The sequence below is a fragment of the Rhineura floridana genome, chromosome 7 (genome assembly GCF_030035675.1).
Source record: "Rhineura floridana isolate rRhiFlo1 chromosome 7, rRhiFlo1.hap2, whole genome shotgun sequence".
NCBI classification, from domain to species: Eukaryota; Metazoa; Chordata; class Lepidosauria; order Squamata; family Rhineuridae; genus Rhineura; species Rhineura floridana.
Window position 1 is genome coordinate 7323137 of NC_084486.1, and position 18826 is coordinate 7341962.

An 18826-nucleotide genomic window follows, 5' to 3' on the forward strand; every position below is an offset into this window, starting at 1 on the left:
ATCAGATTGAAGGCTGCGGTCATGGGCTGTCTGGGTTTTTTTCATCTTTGCCTAGAAACATTTTAGATGCTTTATATTTAATAATTACAGTTTAAGCAACACTTTAGACACTTTCTACTTAATTCCAGCTTAAGCAATCCATATGTCAGGTCAAGGCCATGACAAACTTCTGTCTAGAGCAGCCTTTCCCAACTAGTGGGCCACCACGTGGTGTTGGGCCACCACGTGGTGTTGGACCACAACTCCCATCAGCCTCAGCCAGCATTGCCAATGGTCAGGAAAGATGGGAATTGTGGTCCAACAACATCTGGTGGCCCACTAGTTGGGAAAGGCTGGTCTAGATCTTTACAACTCACGCCCATGGGCTCCAACTGGACTTACATGGTTTAAGACAGTCCAGCTCCATGAGTAATGTGGATCTGGGGTGCAGAGTGTAAATATGACACATATAGGGCTAGCCTTAGAGGGCTTCAATGTACCAATGACCACAACGTTAGGAAGGTTCAGGCTACAGAAGTTGTTCAGACTCATCCTGTTTGCATCAACAATGGCAGAGCCTGTTTGTGTTATTTTCTTGCTGTAACACAAGTTTAAAAACACAATAAAATTAAATAAAAGAATAATTCAGTTTTAAGAGATTTTTGAGAACTGACTAGATAATTCCAGTGAGTATGTGACACTGCCTCAGATCCTTCTCGGCCCTTTTTCGTAAATCTCCTCTACCTCCCAAGTCCTATTTCTCCACTGCACCCTTCAGTAAACTTGACTAGGGTTCCTTGCCCCTTAAATTCCCTATTCCCTGGGACCTCTCTAATCCTCAGCCTGCAACACAGGCTTACTCCTGACACTCGGGCCTTTGTGACATTTAATCACAGGCAGACCATTTCCCCTTCCTGCAGTGACGCTGGCATGCAAACATATTGACAGTTCTGTTCCCTAAGCAATTGGAAGTTTTTTTAGCATTCTGTTCTATCACACCAACTTTGTCAATAAGTGTTAGAGACTTAGTGCTATAAGCACAATGTTTGTATTATGCTCAGATAGCATTTCTCAACGGATGCTTTAATATAACTGTTCATATTATTTATAATATAACTCTTTCTTGATGGAGAGTTATATTCAAGTATCCTTCAACAAAAAATAATATTAAAACGCCTGCACACGCAGAACTGTTCTACGTAACTGGTTGTAGGGAGAATATAACTCAGCTAGTCTTTAAAACAGCTCCAGAGACCTCATAACTGGTAAACCTCAGCTGAATCATGTTTGAGAAAGATCACATCAAACCAAGCTAATTGGAGGATGTGTTATGCTCCCATGTGCAGAAACAAAGTTAGATAGAGTTGATTCTATGATCCAGCATACAAATATAGCAGCGTTTTTATGAATTGTTCTACCAGGAGTCTGAATGCCAACAGAGATTGCCTTCTGTTTTAACTTTTAAACCCTGCTGAAAACATTATTGTTCTGCCAGGCTTAAGCAGGCAATTAAGAAGTATTTTTGCAATAGTTGACCTCTGTTTTTATTGTAATGGGTGTTGTAAAAAACTTGTAAACTACATTGATGTCTTAAAATGAAATAGAGATATACAAATATATTTCCAAACAAATAAATAAATAGTTGTGGGGTTTTTTTCCAAAATAAGCACTGCTTACATTTTCTACTGTCTAGTTCAGGGACATGCAGGTTAAACTACTGCCCACTGGAGAAACACTGGCCGAATTTAATGTCTCATGGTTGTTGGGATTCTTGTAAAATACTGGATTAGTTGGCTGTGGTCTGACCGAGCAAGGCACTCCTTATATTTTTAAGCAAGATCCTATACAGATTAATACATATTATTAGTCTATTATTAATTATGCCATCACTGTTAAAACAAATCCAAATTTGCACTCTTGCACTGAAAATTTAAACACACACAGGTAGACTACGAGGACTACAAAAGAAAAAAAAGTAGATAATGCAAGAACTGGAATCAGCCCATACCTGGTCTATTTCTCCTTAACAAATGGAAGGGTTCTAGACCCAAGCATCACCTGGTTTAATCCCTTGACTCAAGACAGGATCTGCCATTTCAAAGCATTCCCAGTGGATGTTAAAGCTTTAGCTTTTATCTGAAAAGGCCAGAGGGAGATTATTCTATTGCTGAATTGCTTTCTTTCTACTATTTAAATTAATCCTTCCCTTGGCAAAGGTTTAAACCCACTACTAATTTTATCTTATGCAGTCTCATACAAAAGGCTCTCTAAGCCTCAAGAGATTTGTTCCTCCTTCCATCCTCGTACTTCTCCTCTGAATCCTTTCCAGGTTATTCACATCCTCAGCCTAACCTACTTCATAGGGTGGTTTCAAGAATAAAATGGAGAATACTATACATTGCTCTGTGTGGAGAAAGGGTGGGATACAAATGGAATAAAAGATCACCATGACTGAACAAAGGGGTACCATTACTGCCCTGTTCTCACCCGGCCCCTCAGGAAGCAGGAGACTTCCCAACACCAATACAATTCTACAGGTGAGTCTGTGGATGTGCTGAATCATTGCCTGACCGCGATAATGGACTGGATGAGAGCTAATAAACTGAGACTCAATCCAGACAAGACTGAGACACTGTTGGTGAGTGCCTCCCCGGTCCAGATGGTGGATGTTCACCCTGTTCTAGATGGGGTCACACTCCCCTTGAAGGAACAGGTTCGTAGTCTGGGAGTTCTTTTCGATCCTTCCTTGTCTCTTGAGGCGCAAGTGGCCTCGGTGGCAAGGAATGCGTTGTACCACCTTCAGTTGGTAGCCCAGCTACGCCCCTATCTGGACAGGGATGACCTCGCCTCAGTTGTTCATGCTCTGGTAACTTCTAGGCTGGATTACTGTAATGCGCTCTACGTAGGGCTGCCCTTGAAGACAGTTCGGAAGCTTCAGCTAGTGCAAAACGCAGCAGCCAGACTGCTGACGAGGACCAGCCGGTCAGCACATATAACACGTGTTCTGGCCCGTTTGCACTGGCTACCTATTTGTTTCCGAGCCAGATTCAAGGTGCTGGTTTTGACCTATAAAGCCTTACACGGCGTGGGACCGCAATATCTTGTGGAACGCCTCTCCCGCTATGAACCTACCCGGTCACTTCGCTCAGCATCTAAGGCCCTCCTCCGGGTACCAACCCATCGAGAAGCCCGAAGAACAGTTACTCGATCTAGGGCCTTTTCTGTAGTGGCCCCCGAACTGTGGAACAGCCTCCCCGAAGAAGTACGCCTGGCGCCTACACTTCTATCTTTTCGGCGCCAGGTTAAGACCTGGCTATGCTCCCAGGCATTTTAAGCGTTTATGTTATAATTTAATTTTTTTTTTATTTTTTCTTTAGTTGCTGCTTGTGTTTATTGTTTGTTGTCTGATTTTATTGTTGATATTTTGTATTTTAACCTTTTTGTACACCGCCCAGAGAGCCACTCGCTATGGGCGGTCTATAAATGAAACAAATAAATAAAAATAAATAAAAACTAAATACAGCCACAACAAGGCAGTATCCGGGGTCAGTCCCAAGTCAGAGTCCACAACAGAATAGGTCAGGCCAGAAGCAAGATCAGAGCAGTCCAATATCAGGAGTCGAGCAGTCCATGGACACTGCAGGTCAAGGGAGGGTAAGAGGCAGGTCCAGTGTAGTCCGAGGTGTGCAGTTAACAGGCTATCAGCAGACAGGTCAGGTATACAGAGCTGGTGTATAGACATTATTCAAGCAGCCCTTCCAGCCTAGCATTGGGGGTTTTATGTTGGAGCTGCTGAAAGCACACCTTAAACCCCAGCTGACTCCTATCAATCACCTGCAGGCAGTTCTCTACTCTTGAGGAGTCTGGGCCTTCAATCAAGCATTTGGCTGAATGGGCCGGGTCTCCAGCTGGCATCTGAGGTGATGCCTTTCCCTTGGGCTTAGGACTGAATGTCAGAGGACGAACTTGCCCCGGGTGCGGATGGCCCATCCTGTGCCTTGTCATAGGACCCTGGCTCCTCACCCTCAGATGGCAGGGCTGGGTCCAAGACCAGAGCCTCCTGGCCTTCCTCCAGTGAGGACTCCTCTGATGAGGACTTCCCCAGCTGTGACCTGACAATTAATGACAAAGCATTGGAAGTCATGTTCCATTAAGGACAGAGGTTCCTAAATAACTGAATTATGTCAGCTGAACTGCTCTTACAGACAGGGAGCTTTTTCAAATTATTTGCCCTAAACCTGCTTTCTTATAGATTAAAAAGCTGGGTTTTGTTACCAATAAATTCTAATTCTTTCTAGTGGAAGTACGGCAGTCTGCCAAATGGGATGGTTCCTTCTGGTAGCAGGCAGCATAAAAACTGATGGCATGATCCAGGAGGAGGGAACTCCTACCTGCCCCAAACATGCTAGAACAGTGCCGCAGTAGACCCCTCCATGTAGAACAATTGCAAGAAATATAATCAACTAAATCTGAAAAGCTTGCAAGCAATTACAGTTTAAAGAAAAGCATCATAATACATGATGTGTGCATGACTCCAAACCAAATAAGGGTGAAGCAGGCTGCCCAAATTCCACTAGAAAGAGGAATTGTAGTAACAAAATTCCACCCTCTCCCCCTAGTGGGAAAGGGGAGTCTGACAGCTGGGATATTCAGAAACCATGGAGCCTCTGATCTGTACTGTACGTTAATTATACAATGAATTCTTAATGAGAGCCTGAACAACAGCTCCTGTCCCACAGGAGACATACCCAGGCCTTCTTGCAAAGTTTTCAAGTTTTGCATTTGCCATTTAGGGAGGGATTCTTTAACATCCACCCACACTTATTGTGCAGCAGTAGTAGTTGCAGAAAATAATTTCTAGAGAGTAACTGAACTTGGACAAGCCTACCACAGGAAAGATGGATCCTGGTTGCTAGGGAAAAAAGGAAGGGCACATTACAGAGACTCCAAGAACTACTCGAAAATAAAGAAGTAGCAGGAAAAGTGAACTAAAGGAGAGGAGAAAAGTTTTGGGGGACTTTAGGGGTTCTTATTGTCTGGTGTCCTAACACTGGTGTCACTTATCAGTCGCAGCTCTGACCTCGTTGGCTAAATACATCAACAAGTGGGAGCAGCCAGGCTGGCTTATTTCACAGAAATTGTTTAGAAGGATACCTGCACATTTTGCTTCATAACTTCTTTTCTAGTAGGGCTAGAAGCTTACTTTAAAAAAAAAATGTGTTCAGAGATTGGGGACACTGCCCAGGGGAAACAGTGAAAGCCTTTGAGGGAGCCATGGTACCCAGTTGGCAACCCCCAAAATAATGTCTCCATTCCCAGGGGCCAGTAAGTGAGTAAGTGCCAGCTGTAACCATCCAGCTAGTTACTTCAGGAATTCCAGGAATACTGGGTACAGCTGTTGGGTTCCTTGCCAAAGCCACCGGTTATGAGATTTCTGGTGCACCATCGTCCACCACAAGAGTTGAAAGGGAACTGGGACACAGATAGACCAACTCCTCTTCAGGAGTTAAGGCGTTCTCCATTGCCAAGGTGCAGGTGGGTGTATTGGTGGCAGGAGATGCCAGCCCCCAGAAAAGGCCTTTAACTGCTAATACTACTCCCTGCTTCCCCTGAGCAAAGGAGAAGAAAGGGGACTGTTGTCTTCCCACCTGCAGCATAGCCTAAGAGGCAGGAATAGACAGGAACCAAGGAAAATGTACCATTGGTATCACCTGAAGGGTGATTTTCTCAGGTGGTCCGACATCACGTGGGATATAGCGCCATCTAGCGTCCGAAGGCAAGAATGGATCGAAGTCAAGACCTGGGGCATCGAGCCCCTCCCACTCCAGTTCATTCATGATGAGACCGAAGTGAGATAGATATCTGAAAAGACAGAAAAGGCCAACGGGCCTAACAGCAAGGAAACAGTGTCCCAAAGCATAACCCAAAGATCACAAACATATTAAACAGGTCCAAATTGGTCTTGACTTGGCAAAAAAGTTTAAATAGTATAACTCTGAAGAGTGATAATTAGTAAGGTAGCAAAAAACCCTAATATCCTCCAAAAAGGGAGGGCCGTGATGTCGGACCACCTGAGAAAATCACCCTTCAGGTGATACCAATGGTACATTTTCCTCAGGTGGTCCGACATCACGTGGGATGTACCAAAGCAGCCCCTAATAGGGAGGGACCGCCTCCTGGTTACCCATCAGAAATAACCTGTTGTAACACACGCCTCCCAAAGGAGGCATCAGCAGAAGCGTAACAGTCTATCTTATAATGTCTTATGAAAGAATTTGAGGTAGACCATACAGCCGCTCTGCAAATCTCTGCTAGAGGAGCATTGGTTGCGAAGGCAGCTGTAGTGGCAGCTGACCTAGTTGAATGTGCCGTTAGGTTACGAGGCACTGGCAGCTGAAGGGACTCATAGGCCAATGCAATACAGAAACACAGCCAACAAGATAACGTAGAGCTGGACACCTTTTTCCCCAGAGTACGCAGGTGAAAGCATACAAATAGGGAATCCGTTGACCGTATGTCGGTGCGAGACAGGTAGGTCTTGAGCGCCCTCCGGACATCTAGCGAGTGCCAGGCCTTCTCGAGCGGATGAACAGGATCCGGACAGAATGAAGGCAAAACAATGTCTTGGTTACAGTGGAACGCCAAAATGACCTTGGGACAGAAGGAAGGATCTAGACGTAGTACCACTGAGTCCTTATGGAAAATACAGAGATGGTGGGCCGAGGACAGTGCCCCCAACTCTGAGATTCTTCTCGCTGAGGTGATCCCCACGAGGAACAGGACTTTGAAGGCCAAAAGACGTAATGGCACAGATCAAAGGGGCTCAAAAGGAGGCCGCTGCAGGGTTTGCAGGACCTTCGATAAACTCCACGAAGGAAAGCGATGACAAACTGCTGGCGACAGTAGGACGGGCCCCCTTCAAAAAATGTTTGACAAGTGGGTGTGAACCCATAGGAATAGTAGGAGACGTGACAGAGAGAATAGATGATATGGTGGCAGCGTGGCGACGTAAGGTGTTAGGTTTCAGTCCCATCTTCAGGCCTCTATGTAAAAATTGCAGTAGATGTTGAACATTGGCCTGAGATGGTAGAACGTTTTGAGAGTCACACCAACTAGAGAAGGCAAACCAGGTGCTCTAGTAAACACGAGAGGTCGACTGCTTTCGAGACGCGAGAATTGTGTCCACAACTTCCTGAGACAGTCCGGAATGAATCAAATGTCCCCGTTCAAATGCCACACTGTCAGATCGAGCCATTCGGGATCCGGATGCCAAATCGGGCCCTGAGAGAGGAGATCTGGTCTGAGTGGCAACCTCCAAGACTCCGTCACTGAAAGGGAGAGCAGATTGGAGAACCACAGCCAACGAGGCCAGTACGGTGCTATCAGGACCAGACGGGCCCTTTCATGTCACAGCTTCCTGAGGGTCCTGCCCAGTAGCGGTATTGGGGGAAAGGCAAATAGGAGGCCTGCTGGCCACTGAGTCAACAGTGCATCTACCGATTCCGTGTTGTTGTCCAGATACCTGGAGAAGTAGCAAGGTAGCTGGTAATTGTGACTGGAGGCAAACAGATCCACCGAGAGGATGCCGAACTGTCATTGGAGAAGGCTGAACACCATGGGGTGTAGCTTCCATTCTCCCAGGATCACTTGTTGTCTGCTGAGCCAGTCAGCCGCAACATTTAAAACACCACTGAGATGTTCTGCTCCCAGTGAAAGTAGATGTATTTCGGCCCATTGGAAGAGTTGAGATGCTTCCGTCTGGAGGCACCATGACCTGGTTCCCCCTTGTCTGTTCAGATGTGATTTCACACAGGTATTGTCTGTGCGAATCAGTACGTGGCCCAGAAGGAACAAGGGTTGAAAATGCCGAAGAGCCAGATGGACCGCTCTCAGTTCCAGCCAGTTGATATTGTGACTTGCTTCCGTGCTGGACCACACTCCCTGAACATACTGGGAATTGCAGTGGGCCCCCCATCCGGACAGACTGGCATCTGTGGTGATTACAGTCCTGTCTGGTTCTCGGAACAGGGTTCCCAGTCTGAGATTTTTTACCGTAGCCCACCAATGGAAGGAGGTCCACAGAGATGGGTGCAGGTGGACTGTGTGGTGGTTGGACATGGCAATGTCCTGTTGGAAAGGGAGTAAGGCCCACTATAAGGGTCGAGTGTGGTGCCGAGCCCATGGCACAATGTGGATGGTTGAGACAAACATCCCCAGAGCCCTTGCCAGAAGCATTAAGTCCACCCTCGAACGACGTGAGAGGTGTAGAGCCATCTCTCTGATGGCCGTAATTCAATCCGGTGACAAAAAGACCATGGCCTGCGTGGTGTCTAGAATTGCGCCCAAATGTTGTAATCTCTGAGTTGGTAGAAGTTGACTTTTGTTGTGGTTGACAAGCCAACCATGGGTGCGCAGAACCATGACAGCAGAGTGAACATGAAAGAGGGCCAGATCTCTTGAACCCACTCGAATCAACAGATCGTCCAAATAAGGGTAAATGGGAACGCCCTGGAGGCGGAGATAAGCCACCAGGGTTAGCAGCACCTTGGTGAATACTCTCGGGGCCAACAAGAGACCGAAAGGCACTGCTCGATATTGGAAGTGATGGGGGCCGAAGGCAAATCGCAGGAAACGTCTGTGGGTTAGACAGATTGGCACATGAAAGTAAACTTCTTTGAGGTCTATGGAAGCCAGAAAATCCCCTTTGTGTAGCGCCTCTAAAATTGACGCCAGGGACTCCATCTTGAACCGTTGGTATTTCACAAAAAGGTTGACAAATTTCAGATCTAACACCGCCCTCCATGACAGATCTCACTTGGGAACTGCAAATAGGAGAGAGTAAACTCCTTGTGCTCTCTCCTCCGGTGGTACAGGCTCTATTGCAGCTATGACGAGAAGATGAGTTATGGCTTCCCGCATGATCCGGCACCTGTCTTGAATTCTGGGTAGAGTGGAGGGAATGAACCTGTCTGGAGGGGTCATCCAAAATTCCAGTTCGTAACCATGAAGGAAGAGATCTCTGACCCAAGCGATCCGTGTCAGACGTAACCAGTGACTTGCAAACATTGGCAATCTGCCCCCCACAGGGAAGGCATCAGTATTGTCTGCGCTGACGAGCTCTCCTGCCATAAGTTGAAGTTGAGGCCCCTTGACTTCCCCTGTTCTGTGCTCTGGCCTGGAAACATTGCCTGTTCCAGGTTCCCCGGAGGAGCGGAAATCAGAAGATCGAAAGTCGCGGCCTCGTCCCACAGACTGCGCTCCTCAAAAGGGCTGAAAGGAGCAATATGGGGTGAAACGTCTGAACGACCTACGATCTTCTCTCTTGGAAGTGGCCAATACTGGTCTTCGGCTGTCTTTAGGGTCTACCAAGACCGCCTTCAGGGCTTCGTCTCCGAAGAGTAAAGACCCAGAAAAGGGTGCTCTTGACAAGTTGCCCTTGGCCGTAGAATCAGCGTCCCAGTGCCTGAGCCAAAGGGTACGCCGAGCTACCACCTGTGAAGCTAGGGAGCGCGCTCCCAGCTGGGTGGCATCCAAAGTGGCGTCAGCTACGAAGGCCGCGGTCTTGTGTAATTTCACCAGGCCCTTGCGGAGCTTGACAGGGTCTGGTTCGGGATCATCCAAGAGTTCGTCTAGCCACATCATAGCCGCTCTTGAAAATATGGAAGCTGAAGCAGACGCCTGAAGAAACCTTCCCTGGACCCAGATAATTTGAACAACTATAGACCAGTAGCGAATGTTCCATTCCTGGGCAAGGTCTTAGAACGGGTGGTCGCCAGCCAGCTCCAGGTGCTCTTGGATGAAACCAATTATCTAGATCTGTTTCAATCCGGTTTTAGGCCTGGTTTTGGCACTGAAACAGCCTTGGTCGCCCTGTACGATGACCTATGTCGGGAGAGGGACAGAGGGTTACTCTGTTGATTCTCCTTGATCACTCAGCTGCTTTTGATACCATCGACCATGGTATCCTTCTGGGGAGACTCACGGAGTTGGGAGTTGGAGGTACTGCTTGGCAGTGGCTCCGCTCCTACTTGGTGGACCGTCTCCAGAGGGTAGGGCTTGGGGAGCATTGCTCGACACCCTGGACTCTCCATTGTGGAGTCCCGCAGGGATCGGTCCTGTCCCCTATGCTTTTTAACATCTACATGAAGCCGCTGGGTGCGGTCATCAGGAGCTTTGGAGTGCGTTGTCACCAGTATGCTGATGACACGCAACTCTATTTCTCCTTTTCATCTTCTTCAGGTGAGGCTGTCAATGTGCTGAACCGTTGCCTGGCCGCGATAATGGACTAGATGAGAGCTAATAAACTGAGGCTCAATCCTGACAAGACTGAGACGCTGTTGGTGAGCGCCTTCTCTGACCAGATGGTGGATGTTCAACCTGTTCTAGATGGGGTTACACTCCCCTGAAAGAACAGGTTCGTAGCTTGGGGGTTCTTTTCGATCCATTCCTGTCTCTCGAGGCGCAGGTGGCCTCGGTGGCACGGAATGCGTTCTACCACCTTCGGTTGGTAGCCCAGCTACGTCCCTATCTGGAAAGCGACAACCTCGCTTCAGTTGTGCATGCTCTGGTAACCTCTAGATTGGATTACTGCAATGCGCTCTACGTGGGGCTGCCTTTGAAGACAGTTTGGAAACTACAGCTAGTGCAAAACGCAGCAGCTAGACTGTTGACGAGGACTAGGCGGTCCGCACATATAACACCTGTTCTGGCTCATTTGCACTGGCTACCTATCTGTTTCCGGGCCAAATTCAAAGTGCTAGTTTTGACTTACACGGCGCGGGACCACAATACCTAGAGGAACGTCTCTCCCGATATGAACCTACCCATTCACTACGTTCAACATCTAAGGCCCTCCTCCGAGTTCCGACTCACAGAGAAGCTCGAAGGGTCATAACAAGATCTAGGGCCTTTTCAGTGGTTGCCCCCGAATTATGGAACAGTCTCTCCGATGAGGTGCGCCTGGCGCCTACACTTTTATCTTTTCAGCGCCAGGTTAAAACCTTTTTATTCTCCCAGGCATTTTAATTCTATCTTTTAGCTTTCAATGTATATCAGGTCGTTTAATTGTTTAATATGTATGCTTTTACTGTTTTTGTGATTCTATTGTATTTTATCCTATGTTGTGCACTGCCCTGAGAGCCTTCGGGCTGTGGGCAGTATAGAAATCGAATAAAATAAATAATAAGTCCCAATATACAGTTCCAATGTGCCGCTGCTGCACAGATAAGTCCCAATGTAAATATGTCGTGTGGGTAAAAGCTTAGAACACGCCCACAGGTGTGTGGGGGTGAACAGCACCAAATGCCACTAAGTGTAGAGACACTGTTGTAGAAATTAGCCTTGCAGGCTTTTTCTTTCAGACTTGTGCAAGGATTTAAAAGCTTGGAGAGTCTGACTAAGTAACTATACAGTCAAGCAAGGAGAACAAAAAAGGTGGGGAAAACGGGGCAAATTAATATGGCGCCGGCAAAAAGGGCGGGAAATTGAAATCAAAATGGCGGCTGGGAAGAAGAAGGAGCAATGGTGGACAGGCAGAGGGTTCCACGCACTCCAAAAAGGCCTAAAATGGCCGCGGTAAGTGCCAGGCAACAGTTGGGGGGGAGGCAGCAACGCCTGTAAGTGCCCCCCAAGCCTGGAAATCAAGGCGCTGGCGGTAAATATGATCTAAGAAAGCAGCAGAAGCAAGCTCCAACAGCCGCTTGGCAAGGAGGCAGCAGCCTTCACCGCAGCCAAATAGAAGCCGCCGTCGAAAAGCCTGGGAAGGAGGCGGCGGCGGCGGCAAGGGAAGGGAAGGGCTGAAGAGAGAGCCACAACCACGGCTCTCAGCTAAGGCTCGTCTTGCAGAGACGGGAGCCCAAAGGGGAAATGGCAGCTGCCAGATTCCCCAACTAATGGACTGAAAGAGGGAAGCAAAAATGAGTCAAAAATAAAATCCCCCCAAAAAAGTCCCAGACAATACAAAAAGTGGGTGAGGGAGGGAGAACGAGAGGAAAAGTCACCAGTCCCACACACTCAATTACAAATTTAGCAACGCTATAGAACATGGGTTCTCAACAAGGGGGGAATTCCCCCCGGGGGGAATATTAGGGTTCCAGGGGGGGAATTGGGAGCACTATTCAGCAAAGTGTGATGTCCTGTAGATTATGTACAATCTGTAAAATTGTAGTTTGTTTTTAATTTAATCTGCAACATTCAATAAAGTTTATTGAATGTCACAGATTAAAATCGATTCTTGAACATGCAGCATTATTTTCATTTGCAAAATTAAATTATTATTTAAAGACCAGAAATTGCTCCAAGAAATTCTGTTATAATATAAACTAAGAAATTTTTCTCTCACGAGAAACACCACCATCACTCGCGAACGTCAACACGCTATGAGAGTCTATCTTGGGAAGGGGGGAATTATATTCTGAACAATGGTGAAAGGGGGGAATGGAGCAAAAAAGGTTGAGAACCACTGCTATAGCAGATCCAAATGCCTCGAACGAAGGAAGGCAAGAATGAACTGGAGTGGGAGGGGCTCGATGCCCCAGGTCTTGATTTCGATCCATTCTTGCCTTCAGACGCTAGATGGCGCTATATCCCACGTGATGTCGGACCACCTGAGGAAAAGAACAACTCACCCCCAAAAGGGGTATTACTACCTGCAAATAATCTATTGTTGTTGGGAGGGAGAAACTGGAAAAACAAAGAACAACTAAACTAGAGGTGTGTGCACACATTTCCCCTCACTCACATGTATACCGAATGCAGACGTGGAACAAGATGATGCCACTAGACTTGCTCCCGACATGTTCAGCAATAGGCCAATGTGGATGGAGGAGTCCTACACACATAGGCCAATTTGTGCATTCTGTGGAATGGATAATGTGCATACACCTGAGCAGACTAACAGGAGCTCTCCAAAGCCCTGCCTTCTGTCACTGAGCAAGCAGGATTCCTCTCCTCCTGGATGCCACTAATTTTGACCCTGTCTGCTGCCAGGAGAAGCCATCCCATTTGTCGCAGTGACCTCCCCACACTTAGGTAAATTAGCATTATCCTGAGATAATAGGAAGCTGAGATTAAAAGAGAGTAGCTTGCCTGAAGTCATCTGGTACGTTCATAGTGGAGTTAAGATTCAAACTGATATCTTCTGGATTCATAGCTCATTCTCACAGTGGCTGTACAACACCAGCTTAGGCATCCTTTGCAATTTTAAAAATCTAATTTCTGGGTTAACCCCAGCACATTCAATGCAGGTTCACTCTTTCCCTGTTATAATAGTGCTAGCTTCCATGACAGTCATATTTTAAGCTGCCTAGTATAGACCTATGGAAGGAAGTAGAAAATATATTTTGAGAAAAGTAACTACTTTGATTTCTTCTGAACCACATTGGATGAAGACAGTACATTTATGAAAGCTAAAAAGAATTTGCCAAAAGCACGCACACACATACATGTTCAAGAACAGGATTAGCACATGGAATAGATCCTGTTGATACATTATTTATCTATTGGGTTCAGTTCTTGGGCTTGCAAGATATGACAGTAGAATCATAGAACAGTAGAGGTTGGAAGGGGCTTATAAGGCCACTGAGTCCAATCCCCTGCTCAATATGTAGGAAGCAGTAGCTTCTAAGCAATAATTATTCTGAACAGCTCTTACATCAAAATAGGTAACACATACCCAGAGAACTAGCTGAACAACAAAGAAGTCCACAGAAAAAGTAAAATTCATGGAATTCTTACAGCCCTGTAAAATCTCACATTTACATCTAGTTTCCTCACAAGAACAGTAAGCCATATACCATTAAATTATTTCCTTGTTACTACAGCGCTTTACCCACTGTAACTTTGCCTCTTTCCCCAGCAGGAGCTAAACGTACTAGCAGATATTATAGGAAAAGAACATAAAAATAAATTTGGAAATAACATTCAGAAATATAAAATCCTTATAAAAACTAATTATCCCAATAAGAGTAGTTAATTTGTTACACTTGCTGTGAGATAAGCATAAACAGAGTCCCTTACAGCCAAGACAAATATCCACAGTAAAGGAAATAGAAAAAATAATTAGCAGTCAAGAATTCATTAGAACATCACAGGGGTAAGTTTAGGGTTATGCTTTTTTGTTATATGGAGCAGAAATAATGCTGAGTGCCTTATATATGAGGTGTGTAGATAAAATGAAGAAAAGACTTCCTATTTAGCATTAGTGCAATACAATCATGATTGGGAAAAGGCCATGTCAGGCAGTTCCAAATCTCAGTATTTGTACATCTAGATATTTACAGCCTAATCCGCATCACCAAGTTGCTCCAATATGTGTGAACACCTCTTGACTGGCCCCAGCTTCCTTATCCAGTACAATGTTGGCATTAATTCCACATGTGTAAGTTCTAGCATATCCAAAGAACTGCCTTTGATATTGCATTGAATGGGAAATCCCTGGAGTACAGGGGAAGTCTGGACATGCACTGGAGTTCACATATATGCAAGGAGCTCTGGGATCAGAGCTTTAGACAATTTAATAGGCAATGAAAGAGATCTTTCCCAAACAAAAAAAGGTACCTCCGTTCCCCCCCCAAAAGGAAGCCATTTCTGTAAAGCTAATTTCTGTATTTAGTCGACTTCTCTCTTACGCTGATCACTGATTTGATGAGTGAAAGCGTCAGAAAAATCTGATCGCTGCTGTGAAAATATGACACGGTTTAATTTTAAAAAACAGGAGGGGTTCTTCTAGCCCTTATTTGCAGTGAAAAATCTAAAAATGCCTATCATTTCCCACAAAACACTAAGCAACTAAGGAATCTGGGTAGAACACTGATTGTAATATCCTCAACCCCTCTTTTCTAGAAGCCTATCACCTCATAGTACTTTACCAAATCTCATCTTATGGACTCTTGTTCTCTGATATGTCGGTATCTTTTTTTTTTTAGCTCCACATGGTAACTTCACAGCATGTGAAATCTTGCTTACCATTTAAATCTATACACATGTGCCCCAGTAAACAAAGCAACACCACCCCATTACTTTCCTCACCATAGATCAATTTCTACCAAGGAATGTATTGTTTCTGATGTCAGAATTCTGCAGACACACCCTCACAGAAGAAATCCAAACTAGCTGTGTTGCAGTTAACCTCGCCGATGTACTACAAATCACCAGAGATCTGCCAGTAGATCCCAATTTATCTTCTGACCACCCCTGGTTTAGAAGACAAAGAAAGATCAGGAATAAAGTAAGCAGCAGCATTCACTGGAAAAATGGTGGGGATAGTCATGGCAGGAGAGGCGTAGTCATTTTCTTGGGCAGAAATTATCTAGGCCTCTGAATGAGGTTGATTCCAATGGAACAGACAGGAAAGGAAGAGAGGGGCTAAAATCCAAACCCTACCTTTACTCCATCTGACTTCTTGTTCAGTAAGCTCTTGGCAGCTGCAGAGAGAAATAAGAGAAGTGAGCTTCATTTTGGGAATTCCTGTTCTCTTTCCCTTCAACTTAGTCTTATAGGAGTGTTAGTAAAAGGTTTTCCTTATTAAAAAAGAATGGCTGTAAAGACTAAGCCAGGTTTATTTTAGCTCCTGCTGGTGCAAAACAGCAAATTATGCAACCTGCCTAGTATTCACAATTTTACACCAAAGACACTGCTCAGTAAAACAGGCCTTCAGAACTCTTGAGATTTTGTTTCAAAGCTTTTACTCTCATTACTTCCCCCTTCCCTTCAGTATTCAAAGTGAATACCAATGAGACAATAGAAAAGTTCTCTTGAATTCTAAAAGCTGGAGATGACCACTTGAATACAGGGACTAAGGCTGTGTCTTCAGGGAAATCACCATCATTTTTTTAAAGGTGTGAATTCCATACATAGTATGGGCTATGTGCAATAAGTTCAAAAGGTATCTTGATCAGCTGCAAGTTCCTGCTGTATGTACACATGGCAAAATTAGAGATGTGAAGGCCTGGAAAAAATCTGGGGAAAATATTGTCGTGGTTTTTTCACCATTTTTTTTTGGGGGGGGGGAAATCCAGAAAAAAATTAGAGGAAAACTGCATTTCCCCCCCTTTATATTTCCCCAGGCCTTCACATTGCTAGGCAAAATACATTTATGATTTCCATGCAGGAAATTTTGCCTGTGAAGTGGCTCATGCATAGATATTAGCAGCAAAAAATATAGCTGAAGGGTATAGTTAACACCTGGGCATTCTAAGCACTATGACCAATCCAATATACCAGTGAGAATCTATGTGAAATAAGAATCAGGAAAAGGAAGGTCATGTTCTGGGGTGGGGAACAGATGCAAGCCAGCACTGGCAGCTGCCAAATGGGGGGACCCAAAAGAGACGACGTGTAAGATTTAAGTTATTTGTTTCGCCTTCAAAAGGGCAAGGCCATATCACTTTGTTTTGAATGAACAACTACTGTAGCTTGCAGACACACATTCACACCACACACAAGTATAAAAACACTGCAGAGCATGATACCCTGCATGTGTAACAGAGGGACCCCAAATGCACACATGAGACCACCTCTACATGCCCCCAAGGACATCTCAACATGTCTATGTACAACAGCAAAGCAGCTTTTGCTTGCAACTCTGTGGCCAACACATTCACTCAACAGATCCCTATTTGCATAAAGGTGCAGCTCCACAAACTGTAAGTTGTGCTTGGTGCAGGTTCTAGAGACATGGGGGAATAAATGAATTACAAGAGTTACAGTTTTTTTGTTAGTATCTTCTAAAAACTATTTAGGTCACATTCACATGACGGCACAAGAATAGGATCAGGCAGAGTATGATTTGAATCTTCATGCCTAAGGCTGCAGCATAGATCAATGCCCTACAATGCAAATAATGGCAGGAAGAGAACATTCATTTTGTTTTTAAAAAAGTAATATTCTAGCCCTTGCAAATGCCATAAAAGCATAGCAACTTTCTGCTGTGTGCTTAAAATCTCAAGAGTGTTCTCTGGTATACAAGATTCCTACATGTTCCAACAAGGGCTGAAACTGGTGATGGGTTGGACTTCACAAATGCTTCCCCCTTTAAAACTCTATTATTTTATTTTTAAGCAGAAGCTGGATGGCCACCTATCAGAGATGTTGCAACAGCAAATTCCTCCATAAACAGGGGAATGGATTAGATTATCTTTGAGGTCCCTTCCAGATCTATGATTCTAGTGAAGCAAGACAGGGAGCATAGCCTGCTTGCCTTGGCTGTGTGTTCCCTCTTCTCTCCCTCCATGTGGCTAGCTGGGATCATGCAGTGGCAAGGCAACACAAACAGGGGCTGTAAACAGCCACAAAACAGACTTCGCATCTCATGATGATTTGGCCCAGCACTAGACTCAACACATTTATGTGCCCCAGAAGATTTAAAACCCAAGAAGTGAACAAAAATATTATGCAACTAACATATTATGCTACATAAATTTGCACAGCATTACAGCAAGATTAAGGTTTCCTGTTCCTCACTAAATTTGGAATTTAAACCCTGAATCCTAGATTGTCCTAAATTATGGGCATGTCTATACGGAAGCTAAAATTCCTCTGAAACCTTCTGCCTCAAAAGTCACTTTGAAAACAAACCAAAAATAGAAGTGCTTTTGAGTAAAAAATGTAAAAAAAAAGCTTGTTTTTCTGTGCACAAGGACAAAGGAAAAAAAGTTTAGTATATCAAGCTATTACTATACTTACAAAACTGCACTCTCACATACTCAACTGTTTCACTTGTGAAGAATCAATGCTGGCTTAAGTTTCTCCAAGAACCCCAACAGTTCATGAAAAATTTAGGGTAACATATCAGCAAAGAGAACTCTGAGACAGTTTACAGCAGAGGTAACATGAAGGAGCCGTCACCTGTGTGAATCCAGTAAGAGACCTGTTGCCAGCTCTGAAATCAGTTTTCTGTGCTCATGTAATTAACTCACTCCATTCTGTGAAACTGATGTGTATTGCTTGGAATTCATTTTACAGTTTATATTTGTAGTATAAACTGTGTGACACAGTAACCTGCTGCATTGCTGGATGATAACACGCTCCAGCGTGTTTCTAGAAGAATCAGGAGTTTCATATCAATCTCTCTCATCTCTCCCTCCCATATGGAAACGACACAGTACCTTATGTGGTCCATTACACTGAACAGAGACAGTATGAGAGGGAGACTGGAAGAAAATTCCTCTCTGGGTCTTCTTCCAGACTAAAGGGAGGGAGGGAGGGGGGAGGGGGAGGGGGAGAGAGAGAGAGAGAGAGCGAAAGAGAAAGAGAGAGAGCGAAAGAGAGTGTGTGTGTATGTAAAAAAAACTAGCTCCTCTAACACCTGTGTCATACATAACATAGATAGTATAGTCACCACTGAAAATCACTTCCACATGGGCACTGGTTTGGAGACTTTTCACACAAGCAGCTCTATCCACAGGCTTGCCTTGCAGCAATGTAGTGTCTCAGTCATGCAGAAGTGGCTTTCAGATTTAATCATGCCACCTGCAGGACATATGGAGGAGGTCTTAACAACAGGTGAGTTAAAAGCAAACAGAGATACTATATGCCACATGACACACACAAACTGGACACGCACAGAGCTAAACTACAGAATTCTGATATGTGTGTTCTAGTTTGTCCAGAACAGAAGGTAGTATAAAACAACCAATGGAGAGGTAACAAGAAAACACAGCCCTTTTTATTGGAATTCACTTCCATCCTTGGGAAAGTGCAGGATAAAAGTTTAAGAAGTAATAATAGTCAAAGAATCAGCAAGCTGTGTAATTACACTGAACTCATGGCTAATTCTGTGTAATCCTAAACTTTGGCCCACTTTCAACAATAGAAATCACAATCAAGAATGGGCGCCATCTTACCTTTC

General features: G+C 44.9%; 1 protein-coding gene across 22 annotated transcripts in view; it reads right to left on the bottom strand.

The window, feature by feature from the left end:
* CAMK2G (calcium/calmodulin dependent protein kinase II gamma) overlaps positions 1-18826 on the bottom strand; it is a 267247-nt gene that overhangs the window by 52815 nt on the left and 195606 nt on the right. For all 22 annotated transcript variants that reach the window (XM_061634805.1, XM_061634808.1, XM_061634804.1 and 19 more), the window contains one exon: positions 15361-15401. In XM_061634805.1, coding sequence (XP_061490789.1) covers positions 15361-15401 — 41 coding nt within the window. The remainder of the gene's footprint in view (positions 1-15360; positions 15402-18826) is intronic.